General features: G+C 38.6%; 1 protein-coding gene across 4 annotated transcripts in view; it reads right to left on the bottom strand.

The window, feature by feature from the left end:
* TAB2 (TGF-beta activated kinase 1/MAP3K7 binding protein 2) overlaps positions 692–20,587 on the bottom strand; it is a 63,061-nt gene continuing 43,165 nt past the window's right edge. For 3 of the 4 annotated variants that reach the window (XM_021390189.1, XM_021390190.1, XM_021390191.1), the window contains exons 3-7: positions 15,080–16,589; positions 6,629–6,789; positions 5,896–5,989; positions 4,605–4,685; positions 692–2,728 (exon numbers count right to left, since the gene is read on the bottom strand). In XM_021390189.1, coding sequence (XP_021245864.1) covers positions 2,583–2,728; positions 4,605–4,685; positions 5,896–5,989; positions 6,629–6,789; positions 15,080–16,589 — 1,992 coding nt within the window. In that variant the 3' untranslated portion in view covers positions 692–2,582. Of the gene's footprint in view, positions 2,729–4,604; positions 4,686–5,895; positions 5,990–6,628; positions 6,790–15,079; positions 16,590–18,473; positions 18,764–20,587 lie in introns of all 4 variants that reach the window. The other variant, XM_021390192.1, reaches the window with a different exon arrangement.

Below are 20,587 nucleotides of genomic sequence, written 5' to 3'. Positions count from 1 at the left end.
TAAACTACCGATGCCCACAAGATGAATTTCAACCTTACTGCATTCAGTGTTTTAGATTTACCTTCCAAGAAGAAAAGGAAAAAATTCAGCTGTGAAATCTAGTTCCATTTCATCTTCAAAAAAAATCAGAGTCTTAAAATCCCACCCTTTAAAAACCAAATAGTGGTACTTGGATATACTGACAGCAATTTTAAGCAAGATCCAATGGTATACGTAGCATGAAATACAGAAAGAACACAAAAACCCTGAAGGTAAAAGTCTGTGTCTCAGGAAAGGACAAGTATCACAGAGAGTCTCTGTCAAAACAGGGAGCAAGCAGAAGAGACATGTCCAGGAACATTCCATGTCTATTACAATATACAATGCAACAAAATAAAGCTTAGTCCTTAAACTATGTCTACATTAACAGTGCACAGAAGTATTTCATACGTTACCTTGGACAACGTGGTTGCTCATTATGAATTAGAAAACTATTTTTAAAGTCATACACCTTTAATGCGCATTGATTACACCTGTCATTTCCCCTCCTCCCATTACGATGCATGGAGGCAAGATACAAGTCAAAAGTTTATACGAAACCTGTGGTCATAAGAAATCATCTTCTTTTTAATATTGTTAATACTTATTGCTCTATTGAGCATTCTGCTGCTCCACCACATGGAATAAGTAAACAAATCACAAAAAACAAACATTAGAATATAATTTTTTTTTTTTAATTTTTATAAATAACTTATCTGTTACAAAGACAGTTTACCCAGCTAAATCACAAAACCATCAACTCAAGATATCCAAATTAGGTTTTATTAATAAACAGGTAAAAACTGATTTGTCAATCTTCACATAGAACTGCAGATGAAGCTGAAAAACAAGGCCTCGTTTTATAAACAAAACGCATTGAATGCAAGTGCTTTGGGTCTACTGCCTAATTACCTGGGACTGGCATTTTCTTCCCACATAAAAAAATGCAAAGCCTTCAAAACAAAGGCCTTTGTGTATTCACATAGATCACTTGTAAAATTCCTAATGAAAATGTCCACTGGCAAATGTTTACAGTGGGTGACAGTCTACTTTATCTCTTGCTACATAGTTAGCACTCCCTCCAGCCTCATTTAAGTGCTGCTACATAATCGTGTGCTGTCTTTCATACATACTGTAATTCCATTTTCTCCATCTGTTACATACGTTCCCGATCATGTGAATATTTTCCTTAAAAAAATAGATCATCAAAAAAAGAGATGCTTGAGGTTGCTTCAGTGTTCAAGTCTGTTTGATTTCTTTTTTCCAGCCTTTATTTCAGTTGTCCTAAATATTGCTATCCTTGTTTTCTATAAATATGAGACTTCACCACAAGTCAGGTTTAGAAACCGGCTGCCAAAACAGGAAAGCATTTAAAAGTTCTTGAACAAAGCTGTATGATGCTGCTGCTGTTGATTTGGCACTGTGTGTACTTCCCCAATGAATCTCTCTTCAGGAGTCTGCAAGATACTCAGCAGATGAAGCAAGCTTAAATCGGAAGCTGATCTGTTGGTGGGTTGAAAGTTTCTTAGTTTATTTCCTCACGCCAGACAAAACGCTACCTCGTGTCACCCACCGTAAAACTCAGTGTACAGAGTGAACTATATGCATAACTCTTCCAACTTTTCCTGCATTTTTACCACGCTGCATCTGCAGGTCTTCACAGATCATCAGCATTTACAAGAGCAATGTACAGAATGAGCAGAGGAAAGCTATTTTGTGCATAGTTTCTTATTAATGCTCTTATTTTAAGGCATCGCTTCTCTCAGATAAAAGCTTAAAAAAAGGGACATGATCGTGCTTAATCACTTAAAGGGAAAAAAAAGAAAGTTAACAAAAAGACTATTACACTATACATACAGAAGTACAAGAAAAATAATAAAGGTGAAGAGAAGAAATCACTTAAAGCAGGCTCTAGAGCTATGTACAGTAGGAAAAGCTTTGGGGTATTTCACTGTGTGTATTGTACAGACAACGCATGCAGATTTTCCTTTTCATCTTTAGATGCGATCGTACTGATTTCTGGCTTCACAGAGATGTTTGCAGGGAAGACAAGGCAAAGAGTACCACTGGTTTATGAAGTTCCTCCCTTTATCAAAGGCACTATGTGGCAGCAAACAGTTTAAATAGTTAAACCTTTATCCTTTTAAATTTCCTCTGTGCATGTAGTGTTTCACTGAAAGATCTGAAAACAAAAACGCGAGCACTCTATTCCTTTCCCCTGTCAAAATTCAGTAGTGACACCGGGGCAGAGAAGAGGATGGGCAACACCCAAGCACTGAACACAGTGTGTGTTACTGGGATATGGTAATACTGTACATGGTTTAGGCAGCTGGCAACCGAGTCTTTCAGCAGATTACCTTTCAGTCGACGAATCTCAACTGCCTGTGACACAACACTGAGGCATTACTAGCTCTGTGGGCTGACATTTAACATTAACAAAACACCATCTCGTCACGCCTTCAATTATACAAAATCCTACACATAAATGCTTTTTCTGCCCCCAGTGACTGGATAGTTCCTTGTACGTTTGCTGTGGTTTTACAGAAGACAACAGGCCTGCTGGCTCAGAAATGCCTGGGCATTTCACACTGTTCACAGCGATTTAAGGCCGGGTGATTTAAAAAAGTACAGGCAGTACAACTCCACTGAGCTCCCTCATCTTCATCTGCATCTGGAACAGTCTTTGGTGTTTTCACAATGGACCTCTGATCTGTGACATGAAAGAGATAAGATAAACAGTTACTGACCAAGAACAGCACGGAAAGAATTTTGAGATGTTTTTCTCAGTAACTGAGAACTATCTTGTTCCTCTGAAAACTGCAGTTCCTGCTAGTGACAGAGGCAGCTTTTTACCACCCCCTTGACTACATCTTGATTGTAAGTCAGTCAAATGGTACAACGTGAACTACACAAAGCAACTTTCCCATCTCCTTGGGCTCAAAGCTAAGAAAAATCAAAGCCTAGCTCCGTCATGCTGTACAGCAACCCTCCCAAGCAAACAAGCGCATCTTTTTCTACTGCATGTGCGACAACAACCTTCAACTATTTTAAAAGATAGAAGATGAGAAGAGATGAAAAAGATAAAAAGAGCGATTCCTGAATGTGAAGGTTCCTGGCTTATGCAACTGCAGCAAAGTCTTTAGCCAATTATTTCAACTAAAGAACATCTCATTAGTGATCATCCAACTGCAACTGCTGCAAGATGACAGTGAGCCTCAGGAAGCCCAATGCTACAGATCACAGCTGCAAAATTATTTCTCATTCTTTTGTGAACAGTGATAACTGGTCTAAGTAACAGCTTTTATCACAGCCTAAGGGAAACATGAGATAAAATGAAGTGAAAATTAAATTTAATGGGGGCCAAAACCACAATACCGATCCTTTTATTAAAAAAAAAAAAAAGTAAAGAAAGGAGATCAAAGGTTTATAAACCACTCAGGGTTAAATTTACATTTTCAAGATGGCTTGTACCCAATTATTAGACACTTAAATTTTTGAGTTTCAATACACGTTAACAACTAGTCATGGAAAATTAATTTTCATTTCCTTCCATGATAGGTTGGTGGGTGGGAAAAAAGCAACAGCATTTAGATTTATTTACCGCAGAGGGAACTACATAGTTGACAGAACTGATACTTTCTGACTTTCTTCATGGTCCAACTATAAAAACAACCTCTTAAGGACTGTATGAGGATTTATTTTTGCTCAGTTTTTCATCAGCATCTTAGGTAATGAAGCATTAAAAACAAACTTATAAAACATGAAGAGCAGTACCAGTCTGGAAGAGCTGCACACAATTTAAAGTATAAAAGAAAATTGAACTTATCTAGGCCATTCTGAAAAGAATTATCTTCTGAAGAGATTATGTGGTGAAAGTTACTGCATGCTGTAATGACCAACCATACACACACAATATGTGGAAAACTTCCTGCACAGAACAACTGCACAGAAACAGCAGTGGATTAATTATTCCATTTGGTGGTCTACTTTTAGGTCATACAATGATGCTACTGCAAAGCTGTTAATTTTATTATTTACTTTACTTAACACATGAGATTATTCTATTTTGCTTGGTTGTCCCACTAGGGCAAAAAAAATTCACATGCAAAAGTCAAGGGGAAGTAGAATGTTCAAGACTAATAAGTTCCAGAATATTGGCTGCTCTATTGGGCAACACCTCTCTCTTCAGCTACTTAAGACTATTACTTAACTCTAGTCAGATGGGACTTCACATAAATTGTACAAGTGCAAGGAAATCCTCCAGTCCAGGTAACAGCGTAATAAGTAATTTCACCAAGGACAATGACAAAGTAATCTGAGTTTTACTCCTCTATCTTATGTTCATTTCTAAAAAGATGGATATTTCCATTTACTTTAACTATCTCCCAACATACTAGCCATCTTTAAGCACAGCCCATTTAATACATTTCAGTTTCCTGAATGTATGAATGGCAAAAACTGTACGCTTTTGAAGAAATCACCTATTTCACAGTCAACATTTAATCGAGAATCACAGGAAAGAACATAGTACTAGATGCAAACCGGATATTAGCATTAAAAAACTCCAAATTTTACCAATACAGTACCTTTGGGTTTTGGTGGCACCGGACCAAGAAATCCAATATTATCATAAAAATTATGAATAGCACTGGGATTAAAATGTGGTCCTAAAAATGAAAAAAAGAAAATAATGTGCAACTGTTTTTAAAATACACTTGTGTACAAAAGCATATATATATTTTTTTCCAGTAGTTATGATTTAACTTATCTTTTATATCAAGGCGTCAGTGCCAACCCACATGAGATATTAGTGGCAACAAGAATACACAAACTTACTAAAATATGTAATATAAGAATGTCAGAAACAAAATTCAGGAGTCCTGACTTCTACAGCCTGCTTCTCTGTTGACTGCCCAATCTCTTAAAACAACTTATTTCCCTCGTTCTTATATATTTAACTGCATTTTATTACTAATTTCACCGGAGATTTTTTTTCCTAAATTCTAACTGTATTGATCTTCTATGCGTTATGTCCTGTACAGCTTTTTACTTCCTCCTTATCTGCAGGTACACTGTCTAAAGGAGAACCTGCATGGCTCATGACTGAGCTGATTAAACACCTTGCCACTACTGAAAGTGGAAAGCACCAGTCCCTTCTCTCTCACTGCCTCATTCCTCCCTTCCTGTCTCTCCCTCACACCAGCTGCAGATGTTTCCAGTAATCCCCATTTCTTTTTTTTTTTTCTTTTCCCCCTGGGACAGAGTGCAGAATTATCTCCGTAAAGGGTTTAAAAGTAAAGCACAGTAGTGCTCTACACACTGACAAGAATGGGGGAGCAAGTAGAGAGGGGGACACCGTGCTGGCAGCTCTTAAACTGGCTCAGTTGTCTTAATTTCTCCCTCATGACCAAAGGCTGTGTCTCTGTAGACAGAGAAAGTTGAACGAGGAGAGCACAGTGTTACAAAGGTACTTTGTTTGCTAACTAGATACTGAATACAAGACAGAAGTGCAAGACAAGAAAGAAGGACATGTAGGTATGACTACAGCATTTAGGAAACTTTTCCCCTCTTCTTTGATATTCAAGTGATAAAACAGCTTTTTTTAAGTTTTTTTTTTTTTTTTTTAAATGGCATCACAGTTCTCTCTTCTGAGGGAAGTAAGAGATATGAATGACCCTGGGATTAGGAAAATCATAAAGCCAACAGAAACAAAAGGCTTAGAACACACTTACTTTTATAGTTCCACTTAAACTAACATGATGATTTTGCAAACAGCGTATATACTGGTAACACAGCCACTTCTGATACATGCAGACAGTGAAAGGAGAAAGTAAAATTAACATTCACACTTGTTGACGTACTAAGAACATACTGTACCTCTTGCTTGAAAAAGATCAATCTCTTTGGTTAGGCAATCTATGTCTATCTGCAGCTGTCTGTTACAACTTCTTAACTGTTGCATTTCTTCCAGCTGAAAAAATAAATCTGCTTGTTAGACTAAGTTTCCCCATTTTATTATCAGTTATCATTCACACACAGGTAATTTTAGAAGTGAAGATAAAAGAATCCTCCCTTACTGTTTTACTTGTCAGACCAAGCATAAGCTTTGAAAAAGCTTTCAGACCCACTGAATTCTCCTCTCATCAGACTTCAGAGCTGACTGAACAAACTCCAGATCGTGGTTAGAACACAGCCAATGGTCCACCAGATCAATGGCTGATCTTCTGGACTGAAAACCCGTGCATTATCAGTTTTCTTTGAGATTGGTATAAGCAGACAAAAAAAATACTCTGTGGATAGCCGCATGAGTGTTAAGTAATCTAAACCTTTAGGTGACCATTCCTTTAAAAACATCAGGAAGGACCACCAGGTGCAAACCTTTTGTGACTGCCTTTGAAAGCAGCACTTCACAAAACAACCGGTGATCTGAAAGGTTGCTGGCTAAATAACAGTCATGTTTAGTCTCTGCACTACACTGTTCACCTGCTTAATTCCAGGTATGCTACCTATTGCTAGTATGCTGTCAATATATGAGCAACTATTCCTTTAATTTGCTGTAACAGCCCATGCTTGTGGTTTAGGCTTATAGCCTACAGCCGTTTCAACTTACTGATGGAATTTGGGAAACAGAATTCGATCTTTTCAGCCGCCTTCGTGTCAGATTATTCTCCATTTCATTGACCTCTGATTTTAGTTTATCCAACTTTTTCTTTTGAATCTCAAGTTCTCGTTGAAGTCGCTCCATCCTGGCCTTCTGATGTACCAATAAAGCTGCAATACATAAAGTCCCATTTTATCTACTTTATTATCCCTTCTATGACAACATCAGATAAAGATGAAAGCTAGTATTCCTTTGGGAAAATACAGACAAACATTTCTACAGATTGTTTTTCCATTCTCCTGACAATAAAGCCTCTGCCAGAAGATAGAAAACACTGCATTTTGCAAAACAGCATAAATCAATCACAGACAACAAGCAAATACAATGAGAAAGTCCTATAATATAACAGATGACCACGCAAAACGTAGCTGTAATCTGCAAAAGTCTTTTTTAAGACTTCAGCAAATCTATGAGAATAGGTTTCAGAAGCTAACAAAAATTTCCTTGCATTGTGTTTTGCCCGCTCGTGGTAAAAGAGATGGCATGACATAGACTTCAGAGACAGCTGCATGACAGAGCACTATGGTAAGTCAGAACTGAGATTTTTAACTTTATTGCTATTTGGATTGGAACACAATCCAGTGCTCTTTTCATAGCAGGAGACATCAAGTGAAACCAAAACAGAAAGTACTACAAGCAATACTGCTGGTAAACATCAGCTATATTTATCACAGAGGCTGGACTGCAAGTTATTTCGTCCCCCAACCATTAGCTCAGCTTCTAATTTCTCTCACTGCTTACTATTCATAAATTAAATGGCATAAGAAGACCTAATTTATAGATAACCAAGTTAGCATTTCAACCAAATCTTTATAAACCTAAAGAACATAAGTAGAACATACAATTGAATACATACCATTTAAAGAGTTCATTTCATTAAAGATAGGTATACTGCTAAGTATCACCACATGAACAGATAATGCTGCTCAAAGGAATAGTTCACTTTCTGTACAAGTGAAAGAAGTACTTCATTAAATAAACCCAGTCATTTCAACTGCTGCAAAGCCATTCATCCATTAAATTACTAAATCATATAAATATGGACTGTCCTCACAGACTATAGGTACTTCTATAGCACTTCAGAAATTACTGAGGAACAGCAATAAGAGAGCACTAAAAAAGACAGAAATCTTCCTCAGAAACAATCCGTTTAAACAAAACTGGGTGAAATGCAGGATTTAATTAATCCGTGTTCTTCAGGTACCAATAAGGTCAAAGCACTCTAATTTGGGTTGGCTAGGTTTCCTAAGCAGTAGCATCGTTAAAAAAAAAAAAATAAAAGCATACCAAAAGATGACACTTTTCACATTTTCAGCAGGTAGAATCGCCCTCCTCTGCAATTCCTGCCATTTCATTCAGACATCATACTTGGTCTTTCTTCAGAAGGAGGAACTGTGCCAAACTATTTTTGTACAGTAACAGAACCACAAGGCTGCACCCAGATTCCGTCCAGGTTTTTGAGTTTATGTTTAAAAGATACTGAAATTTACAGAGCTGTAAAGGTTTCTACTTGTTTTTTGTTCAGTTTAGAATTGTTTATATTAAAGAGATCTATTTATTTGTGGTTGCCGCTATCCATGCTACAATAGAAGGTGCAGCTGCGCCCTTCCGCAGCCTAAAAGCACAGTAACCAAAACTCCAAGACACAGATTTTCATTGAACACTGGGAATGATCAGGTAAGTCGTCTCAAAAGACAGCCTCCCCACTTGAACAGCATTTTATGAACAACTGAAGAACAGAACTGTTTTCTATTTATCATCTCCAGGAGCTAGAAACATACCTGCAACGATAAAGAAATCAAAGACTACTTTGCCCCTACTCTTGCCAACTACACACAAAGCCTTCTTCCTTCCAGACTTATTTTCCCACTTTTACATAGCCTCTTCTATTTTCATTGCCTTGGTATTACTGTTGAATCAACTGCTTGAAGGCCAAGTTATTGGTATGTGACCTACAGTAACACAGCTGTTCTCTACCAAGCAGACGTGGAACTCCTCAGCCCTGTCCAACTACAGATGCAGGCTGTCGGTTAGCAGCGATAACGCTGCATGTGGAAGGCGAAAAAGAGCGTTAACCAGAGTGCCTCCAGGACACACACGCATTCATGAGTATGACCATGAATAAGACGGACTCTTTGAAAGGCTTTTTTCCTAGATGTTCTTATAAAGGGAAAGCAAACAACTCATTTCAATATTCTCCCACAACTTTGGTTTAGAAATGAAGCTGTCATTATGGAATGGCACAGGATGCAGAAAGGTCTGATGGATGCCCAAAGCATTTTCCTTTTTTCTCCTAGAAGCTCTGCAACTATTTTACCATTTTAAATCCCAACAGACTTTAAACACACTCATAAAATTTATATTACTATTACAGAAAAATAATTATTTGATACTGCAAAGCTAAACATTTTCTATTAAAAATAACTTGGATAAGGAACTGACAAGACATTGGTTCGAACGTTGGATTTCATATAGAATTTGGCAATTTTGCATAAATATTAACTTGGCAGGTGTAGAGAAATAATGAGGTGACAAAATCCACTCACCTCCTCAGTACTTATTAATGCAGAACAGCAAGTAAGTAATCAGCCCCCCCTAGCGTTGATCAGAGCAACTGGAAATGTTAAGAGAAAACTGCTAAGTGCAACTCTGAATCAACCACTTTGGGTCATTCCAACATAATGCCTCCTACCTATTTCCACGGAAACTACAACAGCTACTAAGAGCACAATAAGGTTATTTGATAGACCAAGTTCTCAGCTAGAAAACACTCTCTTTCAACACAGTCACCACCATTAGCTATGCATTTTCACCAGCAATGAGCAAGAGCCTGCATGCTATGCTTGTAAGAATCTGCACCAGTGGACGTGACCCACTGTCACCAATGCTGAAATGCACCACCTACCACCTCACGGAGCTCACATCTGCTGTTTGGTCTCCAGAAACATTCAGCAAGTGCCAAAGAATGTCAATAGGTGCCATTTTCCCTGCACGGAGGAATTCAGTGACACGCCTTTCCTTTATACACACTTCCACATCAGATGCCAACTTGTCAGGGTGCCCCTCTGCTGCCATCTGTCACATGGCAACAACATGTAATGGAATATTGGTGGGAAGGTTCAACCTCTACTGCCTTACCACCAACATCTGCCTCCGATGTTGTGGGCCAACATAATAAAATAGGAGGCATCACTTTCGGAGCATCCCTTGCACAATTCAGGTAATAGCTCTAGTGGAGACATTTAATGCTCTATTCTTGATAATCCTGTGTTACTTGCAGGAAGCACTGGCACATCACAGTTTACTCTCCACAGGCTAATTGCAATACCAGCCAGAACGGTTTAGGCTTGCACTTACATATTCAGACATCCTTAAAAAGAAGCTATTTACTGTAATCATCCTAGTATGAGAAATATAAAGACCTCCTCCTTGACTCACTGTTAGTGTACCACAATTTGAACAGTTTTGATGACCAGTTTTTTCGTTAAGTGGAAACAGAATACCGTGCACATACAGCTTTGTTCAGTTTCTGCATTCTACATTCAGCTGACTGGAAAGAACAGTCCACTTCTGTTCTCTGGCAGATGTGCACTTCAGTGTCAAAGGAAACAGTGGCACGTACCAAGAAACAGCTGCAAACCATTCTAATTACAGGAAGCAAGAAACTCTGCAGGACAAAAGGTCACGGCTCCTTTACCAGGGACCCATTCTAACAGATACTGAATCTAACTTGTGTTTGAAGAGGTACACCTAATTGTTTTCTCAAAGCACCTGTGCATTTGAATTTTTTAAACAATCACCGCTTACGTGTTTCTAAGAGAAAAGCTAATCCAGGAACACAGTGATTTCACCCTACTCTATAGGTCTCAAAATGTCTTGGTCAAATTTGGAGGAAAGTGGAATTCTGGCAACGCAATTACTCTGTGTCAATAGATTTGTGAAATTCTTAAGAATGCTGTTCATGCATACTTTTAAAATCCACATTCAAAACTCTAGAAAATTCAACCATTTACTATGTAATTTCAACAGTTCTGACTTGTTTCCTCCTTCCAATACTCTTTTCACCTTTTTCTGAGCACCACTTAGTGTATATGCCTGATATGCAGAGCCGAATATAACGCTGTATATTTTATTATGTCGCATGATGCAACTAACTTGAGGCCTCTTGGAGCTGGGGCACATCTGTATCACTCAAATCTTTTATTTTTGAACATCTGTGAGGCTCGGTAGGGACTTTAAGTTTCTTTACTTCAGCTTCTATTCCTTTTGAAAGCTTTAAAAGCTTTGAAAAACAAATGCAATTGTGCAAAATGTCAAGTTACTAACTAGTTGTGCAATTAGTGTATTTACGTTAAATCACGGTGACAAGATCTGCTAAGTAAATGTACATCCACAGAAAATACCTGTACCTGGTGCAGATGATTAAGTCTGTAACTACTATGTAAAAGCCAAGCAGCAGTGAACTAAGGGACTTAAGCAAACTCACTAGTAGGAAAACATTAAGCTAAAGACTTTACTACAGAATTGATGTATTTTCTTCACAGCACAGCTGCCTGTCCACTATACAGAGGCTGAATGCTTTACAGAGAATAAGCAATTACTAACAACTGTTTAGCCTTATTATTCAACATAAGACTACATGTGCAGTGACTGTACGTAATACAAAAATACTTCTGAGTATCAAATTCTCAGTTTCTAACTGAATTTCACCTTTTCACCCTTAAGGCACTTAGCAGAATATATTGAAACCTCAGTTAAGTGTATTCGTAGAATTGTATTATGCATTGAAATATCTTAACCAATGGGAATTGATACTTCTGGATAAAGAGAGAATTAATATTAAAGTCATCAGCATTAAAATGTATCTCTGTTTGGCTTTTCAGCATGCTCCTAGTAAGATTTTTTCTAACATTATTAATATTACTGATTTCACTAGTGGATGAATGCTGTCAACATTTCCATGAGTAAGTCCACAGGATTTCAAACTGGAATTCCAAAAAACAAGGAACATACAATTAGCAACTGCTTCTGAAACATTTGCCGACAGTGACTTTCTTGACATCACCAAGCCAGCCGCAGAGATATAATCTAGTATTCCAGACTAACAGTCAATGTCTTAACTACGTCAGTCTGATCCGAGTATTACCCTACTCCTATTTGCATCGTACAACCCCTAGTTCTGGCAGCAAGCTAAACAAAAATCTGCAGCAGCCTTCTACTGCCCACTGAGACTTACTGGAGAGAACGGCAGCGGAAACCACAGCAGAAAAGCAGAAATGGAATCAAGAAAAAGACTGGAGTGCCTACGCACATCATAATCGAAAGAAAGCTCCTAAGGTAACCTTTGTTCTGAAATGTTTTCGTTTCTGGATGTTTGGATTCATGATTTTGTAACTCTGTATGAATACAGAATGATACATTTCTTGTTTGTGTTTTTAAAATCCTCCCTCAAGAGAAAACATAAAATCATAGAATTAGCTAGGTTGGAAAAGATCTACAAGATCATCCAGTCCAACCATCCACCTACCACCAATAACCCCACTAAACCATGTCTCTCAACACAACATCTGAATGTTTCTTGAACACCTCCAGGGACGGGGACTCAACCACCTTCCTGGGCAGCCCATTCCAGCGCCTGACCACTTTTTCAGAAAAGTAGTACTTCTTAATGTCCAGCCTAAATCTCCCCTGGAGCAACTTGCGGACCCCCAGCTCACTACAGCCTCCCTTCAGGTAGTTATAGAAAGCGATAAGGTCTCCCCTGAGCCTCCTCTTCTCCAGACTGAACAATCCCAGCTCCCTCAGCCGCTCCTCATAAGGCCTGTGCTCCAGACCCCTCACCAGCTTCATCGCCCTCCTCTGAACACGCTCCAGGGCCTCAATGTCTTTCTTGCAGTGAGGGGCCCAAAACTGGACACAATACTTGAGATGCAGCCTCACCAGTACTGAGTACAGGGGGAGTCTAGAAAGAAACTCAATCATGGAAAACTGGCCTTCCTGAGGGTCATCAGCGGGGTTGAGATTTTTCAGATTTACAGAATAAGAACCCGCCACTTTATTCCAAGAAGTTAACTGTTGGTTACAGATAAACTACCATGCAGACAAGCCCTGCGCTTTACAGAGAGCTCCACGGCCATCCGCTGTCAGAAGAATATTATTCTTGACTCCCAATATCTGCTCTAGGTTTTCAGTGAACAGAGTATTCTCTCAGGGCCAGAGGTCTTTGTGCTCCATGTTGGTTAGACATGAGCTCTTTATATCCCATGGTACTACTGTCCACCTGAAATCCTTGTCCCAGACTATCCTTCCTTTCTTTGGGATAATTGTTTCACCCGGCCTGTTGACATCAAGCTGAAATTCTGATATTTAGGCATCCTAGTCAGGGACGTATTTCCATCTGAGCAGAAATCAAAATGATGGAATAAATCCTGTCATCAGCAAATCCCTCTGCTTTTCAGCAAAGAAACTACAGTGGCAGGCAGCACTAGCAGATAGGTCCAACATCTTCTATTCTCCTGTGCTTATGAATCCATTTCACTGGAACAAAGTGAAAGAGATCTCCTTTGACACCAAATCAACTCTACTTTCCACATTCCTCCTATCCTAAGCCAGATTTAGTTCTCCCTGCCAAGATACGGAGCATTCTGGGCAGAAATGGAAAAGCTGATGAAAATGCATTTTTCTCTAATCATAGCCAGAGAAACTACTCATCTGTTTTGGCTAAAATTAAAGTGAAACAAGCACCTAGGTTTCTGTACACTCTTGCTAAACTTGATGTAGCTTAGAACATGCCCTCACAATGGAAAGCATCAAGTAACTCAAATCACATTTAGTATTCTAAAAAAAAAAAAAAAACCAAAAAAACCCCCCAAAAACAAAACAAAACAAAAAAAAAACCCCAACCACCTCTAAGTAAAAGATCTAGGTCTAGTAGTAGTAAGTAGGTCTTCCAGAAATCAAGGTCATAGCAGTAAGTCACAAACTTCTCAACTTTCAAAAGATTAAATTATAACAGAAAATAAAAAAATACTGCATACGTTGCAGGAGAAATAGAGCAATGTAACACCAGAAATCCCAAACATTTCTGAACATAGAGAACTTGGGAAACGAGAGTGTACTTCATATGAACTACTAAATGAATTACACAAAATGAAGATATTTCTCCAAAGTCAACATGGAGACAAAAGCTAAACCAGCCCATGTCATGCATCTACTCTAAAAACTGTGTCTGTCTTGGCTTCAAGAACAGCTGGGCCCCACAAAAGCTATATGCCATTCAAAACTTTTGAATTCTAGGCTGCGTAGTAGAAACGGGCTTTCCAAGCTTGCCTCAGCTGGATAAATTAGATATCTAGCAGCCTGTAGAGACTGTGCAGAAGTCAAACTCTCACCAACAACAATATAACTGCATCCAGAAGAAGTGCATAAGCTATAATCACTTTCAATTAACTTCATTACTAGTGTACTCCAGATGTGCACCAGCCTTTCAGTGCTCTAATCAATGTACTTACACAAAAAGTATAATCTGAAGAATATTTAGAGTGCTCAAAGAACAGGCCAGCTTTTTAATGCTGAACTGTTGCTAGGTCTGAAAAGGACCAATAAATTGAAAGACAAATGATTTTGACAACCTATCCCGAATACTACATAAATATCCTAAGATCCGTTCAACAACTTCATACATAAGCCCACAACAGGGTTAATAAACCATCAAGATAGTAACAAAAGCATGAAAAAAATATGAAAATGGAAAAAAAGTTTTAACAGACTGGGTTACCGTATCACATTTTAAGTTTTATCCTCCTGTTACACTATCAATCCTTTAAAATAATTGTCTTTGGTACGGTACTCCTTTTCACATTTTAACAACGTAAGAATAAACACTTTCAGCATTTTACTGTCAGGCACACATTAGGAAACAGAGGCAAATATTTTGTCCCACTAATTGCTTTGGAAGTTTGCTTTTCCTGCTTCTTAAGTAGCACTCACAAAAAGAAAAAATTGGAAACTGTATCTAATGGAAACAGTATCTCAACTGGTCCAAATGTCTGCCAGTAGACTTGTAACTTTAAATCATTAGGAGAAATTAAACAAGCTTAGATGTTTCCTTCAGAACAACATAAAAACAAAGACGTTGTGACTCCGCTTCATTAAACAGATAACATATCTTCTTAAGACAAATGAGAATTATCTCCAAATATTCAGTTACACGTCCTTGCCATAAAAAGAAATCTATGACTTGCTTATAAACCTTTTTTGTTTATTTAGGAAATAAGAATGCTAAAGTTGAAGATAACATATTAATATCACAAAGGTTTATCAATCGTTTCACGCTCTGTAGTCTACATACTGAATTGACAATCTGGTTGAAATCTCTACTACTTATATTAAGAATATTACCTTGCGTGTAGGCAGCATCATCAGATCCCATACTCAATTTTCGTGCATCACTGATCCTATCCACATGTGCTAAAACAGGGTCAGTAAGATGCTGGATACCCTCTGGTTCAACATAGTGATCAGGAAGGTTTAGAAGGTTTGTAGGTTCAAAGGTTGGGGAGACTACCCCTGGGGAAACTGCAGGGGGCTTATTTGGAGAAACTGTAATTTTAAAAGTATATTTTGTGTTAGGCTGCGTAACAACCACTCGAGGAGAGGTTGCAGTGGTGCTGTTGCCCACTGCTCGACTCTTGGGTGGATGGTGATGAATAAATGCAGGACCCATGCTTACTTGACCAGACATATTCCTAGAAGTGGCAGATACTCCAGGATTTGTCGATATGAAAAGCGTGGGCTGGTTCCGTACAAGCTGATCATCTCCTGTGGTGGCATTTGCTGAAATGTAGACCTTAGGCTGACCACGTGTGATCACTTCATCAGTATTTGGAGGACTGGCCGATATGTAAACAGTGGGCTGACTTCTACTTAATGTCTGGCTGTTGAGGGAAGAGGGAGTAGTGGAGGTGCGAGGGCCAGTTGAACGCAACTTAGAAGAACTGTTTCTCTGTGGTGGTTCAAGTTTGATTTCAATTTGGTTTTTGCGAGGTCCTGTGGATATATTCTGTATGTTGTATTGGCTATGAGCAGAGGATTGTGAGCTACCAGATGAATGAATCATAGGTGCTTGTGGAGTAGTAGGAGAACTGATAGGCATATAGACATGAGAAGTCTGGTGGCCTTGCTGATTTGGCTGCGTTGAGTGTTGCGATGAGGTATGTGGCGTAGTATTGGATGTAGGAAGAGTAGTCCAAGGACTTGGCTGTGAAGGCTGGTAGACTTGCTGAGGATGCATAGGATTAAACTGAGATGCCCAGCCTGGCTGCTGCTGTGTCTGTCGAGCTGTACCACTAGGAGCTGTGATATAAGGCCTAATATAGATAGAATTTCCCTGTGGACTGTTAAGTACAGGAGGAGGTACACCATGTATGTGCAAAGACGTAGGGGTATTGCGGCCAGGCTGAATATTTGGGGCTAAAGTTACCATGATGGGGTTGAATCTGGGTGTTTGTTGAGACAAGTTAGAGACTCCTTTGCTGCCTAGGTGAAATCCAAGATGTTGCCCTGGATTAGAAGCACTAACTGTATTACCCATTCCAAAGACATTAAATCCTTGTGGAACCTGTGCAGGTGCAGTCTGTGGTTCCTGCTGAAATAGTTCATTGTTGGGCTGCTTGGTTTGAAGGTGTCCATCGCTAACGCTGTGAGCTAGAGTCCTACTTCCATTCATTCTTCCTTCTCTTCCATGGTGATACACGTTCTGTGACTGCAAATCCAAATTAAGAGATGTCATGTGATTTCGTAGTCCAGGAATCGCAGAATCATCCGAGAAACTTAGGTCTCCTTCACCATAGAGATACTTGGTGCTCTCCTGAGACAGAACTGCACAACAGGCATCCAAATTATTGTTATTCTATAAGAGACAGATGAAAGTTTGACATTACTGATAAAATACTGTTACGGTTAGATATACACAGGCACAGAACCATCGTTGAAAAGTTAACAATGTAGCATCAAATGGAAAGCTTTAGGTGGTCGGCCAGCATAGCAACTACACAAAAGGCTTGCATGTGAAGCTTACTATTTTGATAACAGCAACTCAGTCACTGGAATCAAAAACAGAGGTCTGCATTGCTGCTGAAGCAATGACAGCGACAACTTGGATCTTGATAAGCTAACTTGGTACAGTATGATACACAGTGAATGAATACTTTTGCTATTCCTTCTGAATTTCAGAACAATACTCATCAATGACCACGTCTCTGGCTTGAGAAGAAAATGACAGACAGACTGAGAGTACCTGCATGTGTACACGACTGGTAAATAACTTAAAATCAAATTACTTAAAAAAAAACAAACAAACATTTGCAAGCTCTTCAATACCAGTTACATAGTAACTCCTGCTAGAAAATGAAAGCTAAATCTTATGCAGAGAAGAAACGTGCAGAGCAAAGAAGCTGCACAGGAGCATATGACTTCAGAAGTAACGTAAAAATTCAGTTTATGCACATATATCATATGATCACTTTTTTTCGCAAGTTGAAAATATTAATGAAAACCCAGGGGCCATTTAAACCACTGTTTGAAAAGCTTTTAAATACTTACATTTGTATAAGATTACTTTATAAAACCTGTAATAGAGAAACTTAAAAACCACCACCTAGCTAATTTGCTTTTTTAAGAACATATCGGAAGGAAACTAACTGCTAATCCCAGTTCTATATTTCCACGCATTTAATAATATTGTACTCAGATCTCCGGAACATTTTCCCTACACAAGGGCTTTGCTAGAAGAGCCAACATGCACTGGTGGCATAATTTCAGAACATTGTGCTCTGTCCATATTACTTCCTGTACGCTCCTCCCTCCAGCCTTCGCCGCAAGAAGTAAGTTAATGCTTTCTGCCAGAAAAGCCCTGGTTAAGGCCCAGATGTTGTAAAAACAAAGTAGGTGTCGAATTCATCCAAACACACCAAACACCAGTTACCAGAAAGAAGAAAAATGATCAAGGAAAATACTGTACATGCCAAGTAGTAACACTATCAAATAGTTAAAGAACACACAAGCAAGAGAAAGTGTTCCATGCTACAAGCTTTGCACTAAGTTATTTTTGTTAAACTAGCAGATAGTAGCTCCTTCAGCAAGGTGAGGGCTTGGACAGAGTTGTGCAGACAAAGCAAGCCTGTCTCTACCTGAAAAAAATTACTGTAAGAAAAAAAAGACATGACAGTGGGAGAGGGAAGATGAGCTACAGTTATTACCCACAAAACCAAAGCTACGTGTTGAAACAGGCCAGATGAAGTTCTGAATTCTTAAATAATAATTTAAAAAAAAGAACAAAAAACCCAGAACCAAACCAAACAACAAAAAAAGACACTTAAGAAAAAAATCACAAAAAATACAGGGTTCCCTAAAGGCCATGTAACTAGCCAATCATATAAAAGAATTGTTGCAGAAATGTCTTGAGAGAGATAAAGTGGGTCAAATGATTGTACATATAATGGCTCTCATTTGGAATAAGCACCAGAGGACGAAGTAATCAAATTAAGTTAGTAGTGAAGAAAGGAATCAAACTAAGATAGAACAGTGGGTAAGAAAATATAGTAACAGTAGCCTTGTATTTGTTGCAAAGAAGAAAAGGGAGTCAGAGAAGGGACAAAGATAGGATGCCACAGAAGAACTGCTAGAGATCTTAAAGATTTTGCATGAACTTCGGTGAATTAAAATTATTAACAGTAAGGCAAAAAAAAAAAAAATCAAACCAAAAAGGAACAGGTCAGGCTTGCGAGGCCCTTACGTTCAACGTGAATGCATTTTCTTTGGACAATTTTTTTTTTTTTTAAAGACTGCATCCAATCAATTCCAAAATTTCAGTGATGTAAATGAGCAAATTGGAGAACTCAAGGGGGAAACGGGGGCACATGGAACCCCTGGCATCTTCTGGCTGGCAGAGGCAGAGTTTCAACCGCTTCTAGTTCTTTATAGATCAGAGAACCGGTTGATGGCAGAATTGAGCATATTCCAGCAAAACAATGCCCCTCATCTTAGCTCTGCCCATGTCCCAATTGAGTTTAAAATGTTGGCGCCCTGAAAGAGAAAGAAAAAAAAAGAAAGAATAAGAATGCTGGAGGGAAATTAGGAAGCAAGGAGAGGACGCAGATTTTAGGAGCAGGTGGTTATAAAATGCCCCAGACACACACACACAAAAAAAAGATTCAAAGGGGACAATGTCCACGGAGAGAGGAAGCTGTGGCAATCCCTTTAAATGAGGAGAAGGGGAGGCCTGAACGCAGGAAGCTTGCCAGGAAGAATGGAGGGATGCAAAACTCTTCTGGAACACTCAATGCAGTTAGCCCAAGAAAGCAGTAAGATCGTCAGATCCCTAGATGATACAGGTTTCCCTTACATCTATTAGTTTTTGGTGGTCCTCTGGTTTCAAGATACTAGATATCGCTCAGATATTTTAACACCAGGCAAAAGAACAGCACTGAGATACCTGTATAGTTTTCCTGCACAATTCATAGTGATCTTAAGAAGCTTTTGTTGCAATAAAAACTTTTTGTCACAATCACTATGAAGCGCATACGTGCTTGAACTCTTTCAGGTTCTCTCCTGTGATATTTTATACTTCCTGTTATAAAAATTGCTTCACTCTGACACATACTGTGAGGGCAAGGCAAATCACAGCATTTCTTATAACCAGTAATGTACTGTACTATGTACCTCTGAGCTCAGCTACAGTTATTACATTTACCAGAAATTCATTCCACCATGCTCAGCCACTACAGGGCACGACTTGGTATGCCGATACTGATCCAGAAGCACTGCAAGTACACGTACAAGTACTCTCAAACCCCACTGTCCAATCTTTACCTACAACTCAAGTACACAATTTCTCAATTTGGAAAGGTTTACTATTATTTTTTAAAGCAGTTCATCTCAGAGTAGCATAGTCAGAAGCTGATTCAGAGAAACCAGAGCTCATGAAATTTCAAACATCAATCTGAGAGGATTTTGTCTTAGAAAATCTCAGCCCCTGCATAACCTACTAACAACAACAACATAAGTAGCTTTAGGGTATACTGAATTAGTGTAATAATGTTGCATATATGGAACATAAGTTACCCTATATAATTTTTTTTCTCCTTTAAACACACTTACGAAAGCTGACCTAAAAAAATTCCATCAAAATCCAAACCCTCATCCCATACCTCTATCAAAGTACAGGATGCACAATATCTTCACAGTTTTAAGGTTTATTTTTATATGAAAAAAACAAATCCACTGTATTCAGTAGTATTCAAACACTGCTGAGTATTGAAGAGCCATGCACTATCTTTCAAAGAACCAAGAACGGAACATCCAAAAGGTGAAGACACTTGCATTCACTCCTACATAATTGACCTTACTCACTAAGCAATTCTTTCCTTTCAAGAACAAAACTGTAATTGTAGTACGAAAGTTAGATTAGTTCTACGGAGAGCTAATATAAAAAATAGCGGTGAACGACCCTGAGAACAAATACAAGCTATCTACTGTCTGGTTCAATTTTCCCTTCAGTTAAATAATTGAAGAGAAAGGGCTGGGGAAAACTTGAAAGCTCACAAGTCCTCTTTCAAATCAAAAACAATTCTCTCAACAACTGCCGCTGTCACAGATTCTCACTCTATTACAAATGTAGAGTTATGATCAAGTCTTGAAAATTCAAACATTAAACTGGCACAGTCACACTTCCAACAGCACAACAGGGATAGCACTATTTGGATACAGGTACGTGTGACTATATATATGTCATATGTAAGTATAGACACGCGTATTTTACATATTAAAACATGTAAAAATAAAACAATCAGCATTCTTTATAGCATAATTTTATCATCAAAGACATACCATAGCCATAGTCCAGAGACA

Source organism: Numida meleagris, chromosome 3 (assembly GCF_002078875.1).
Source record: "Numida meleagris isolate 19003 breed g44 Domestic line chromosome 3, NumMel1.0, whole genome shotgun sequence".
In the NCBI taxonomy this organism is placed as follows: domain Eukaryota; kingdom Metazoa; phylum Chordata; class Aves; order Galliformes; family Numididae; genus Numida; species Numida meleagris.
Note: the sequence above shows the minus strand (reverse complement) of the source record. Positions and strands in the feature narration are given on the sequence as shown.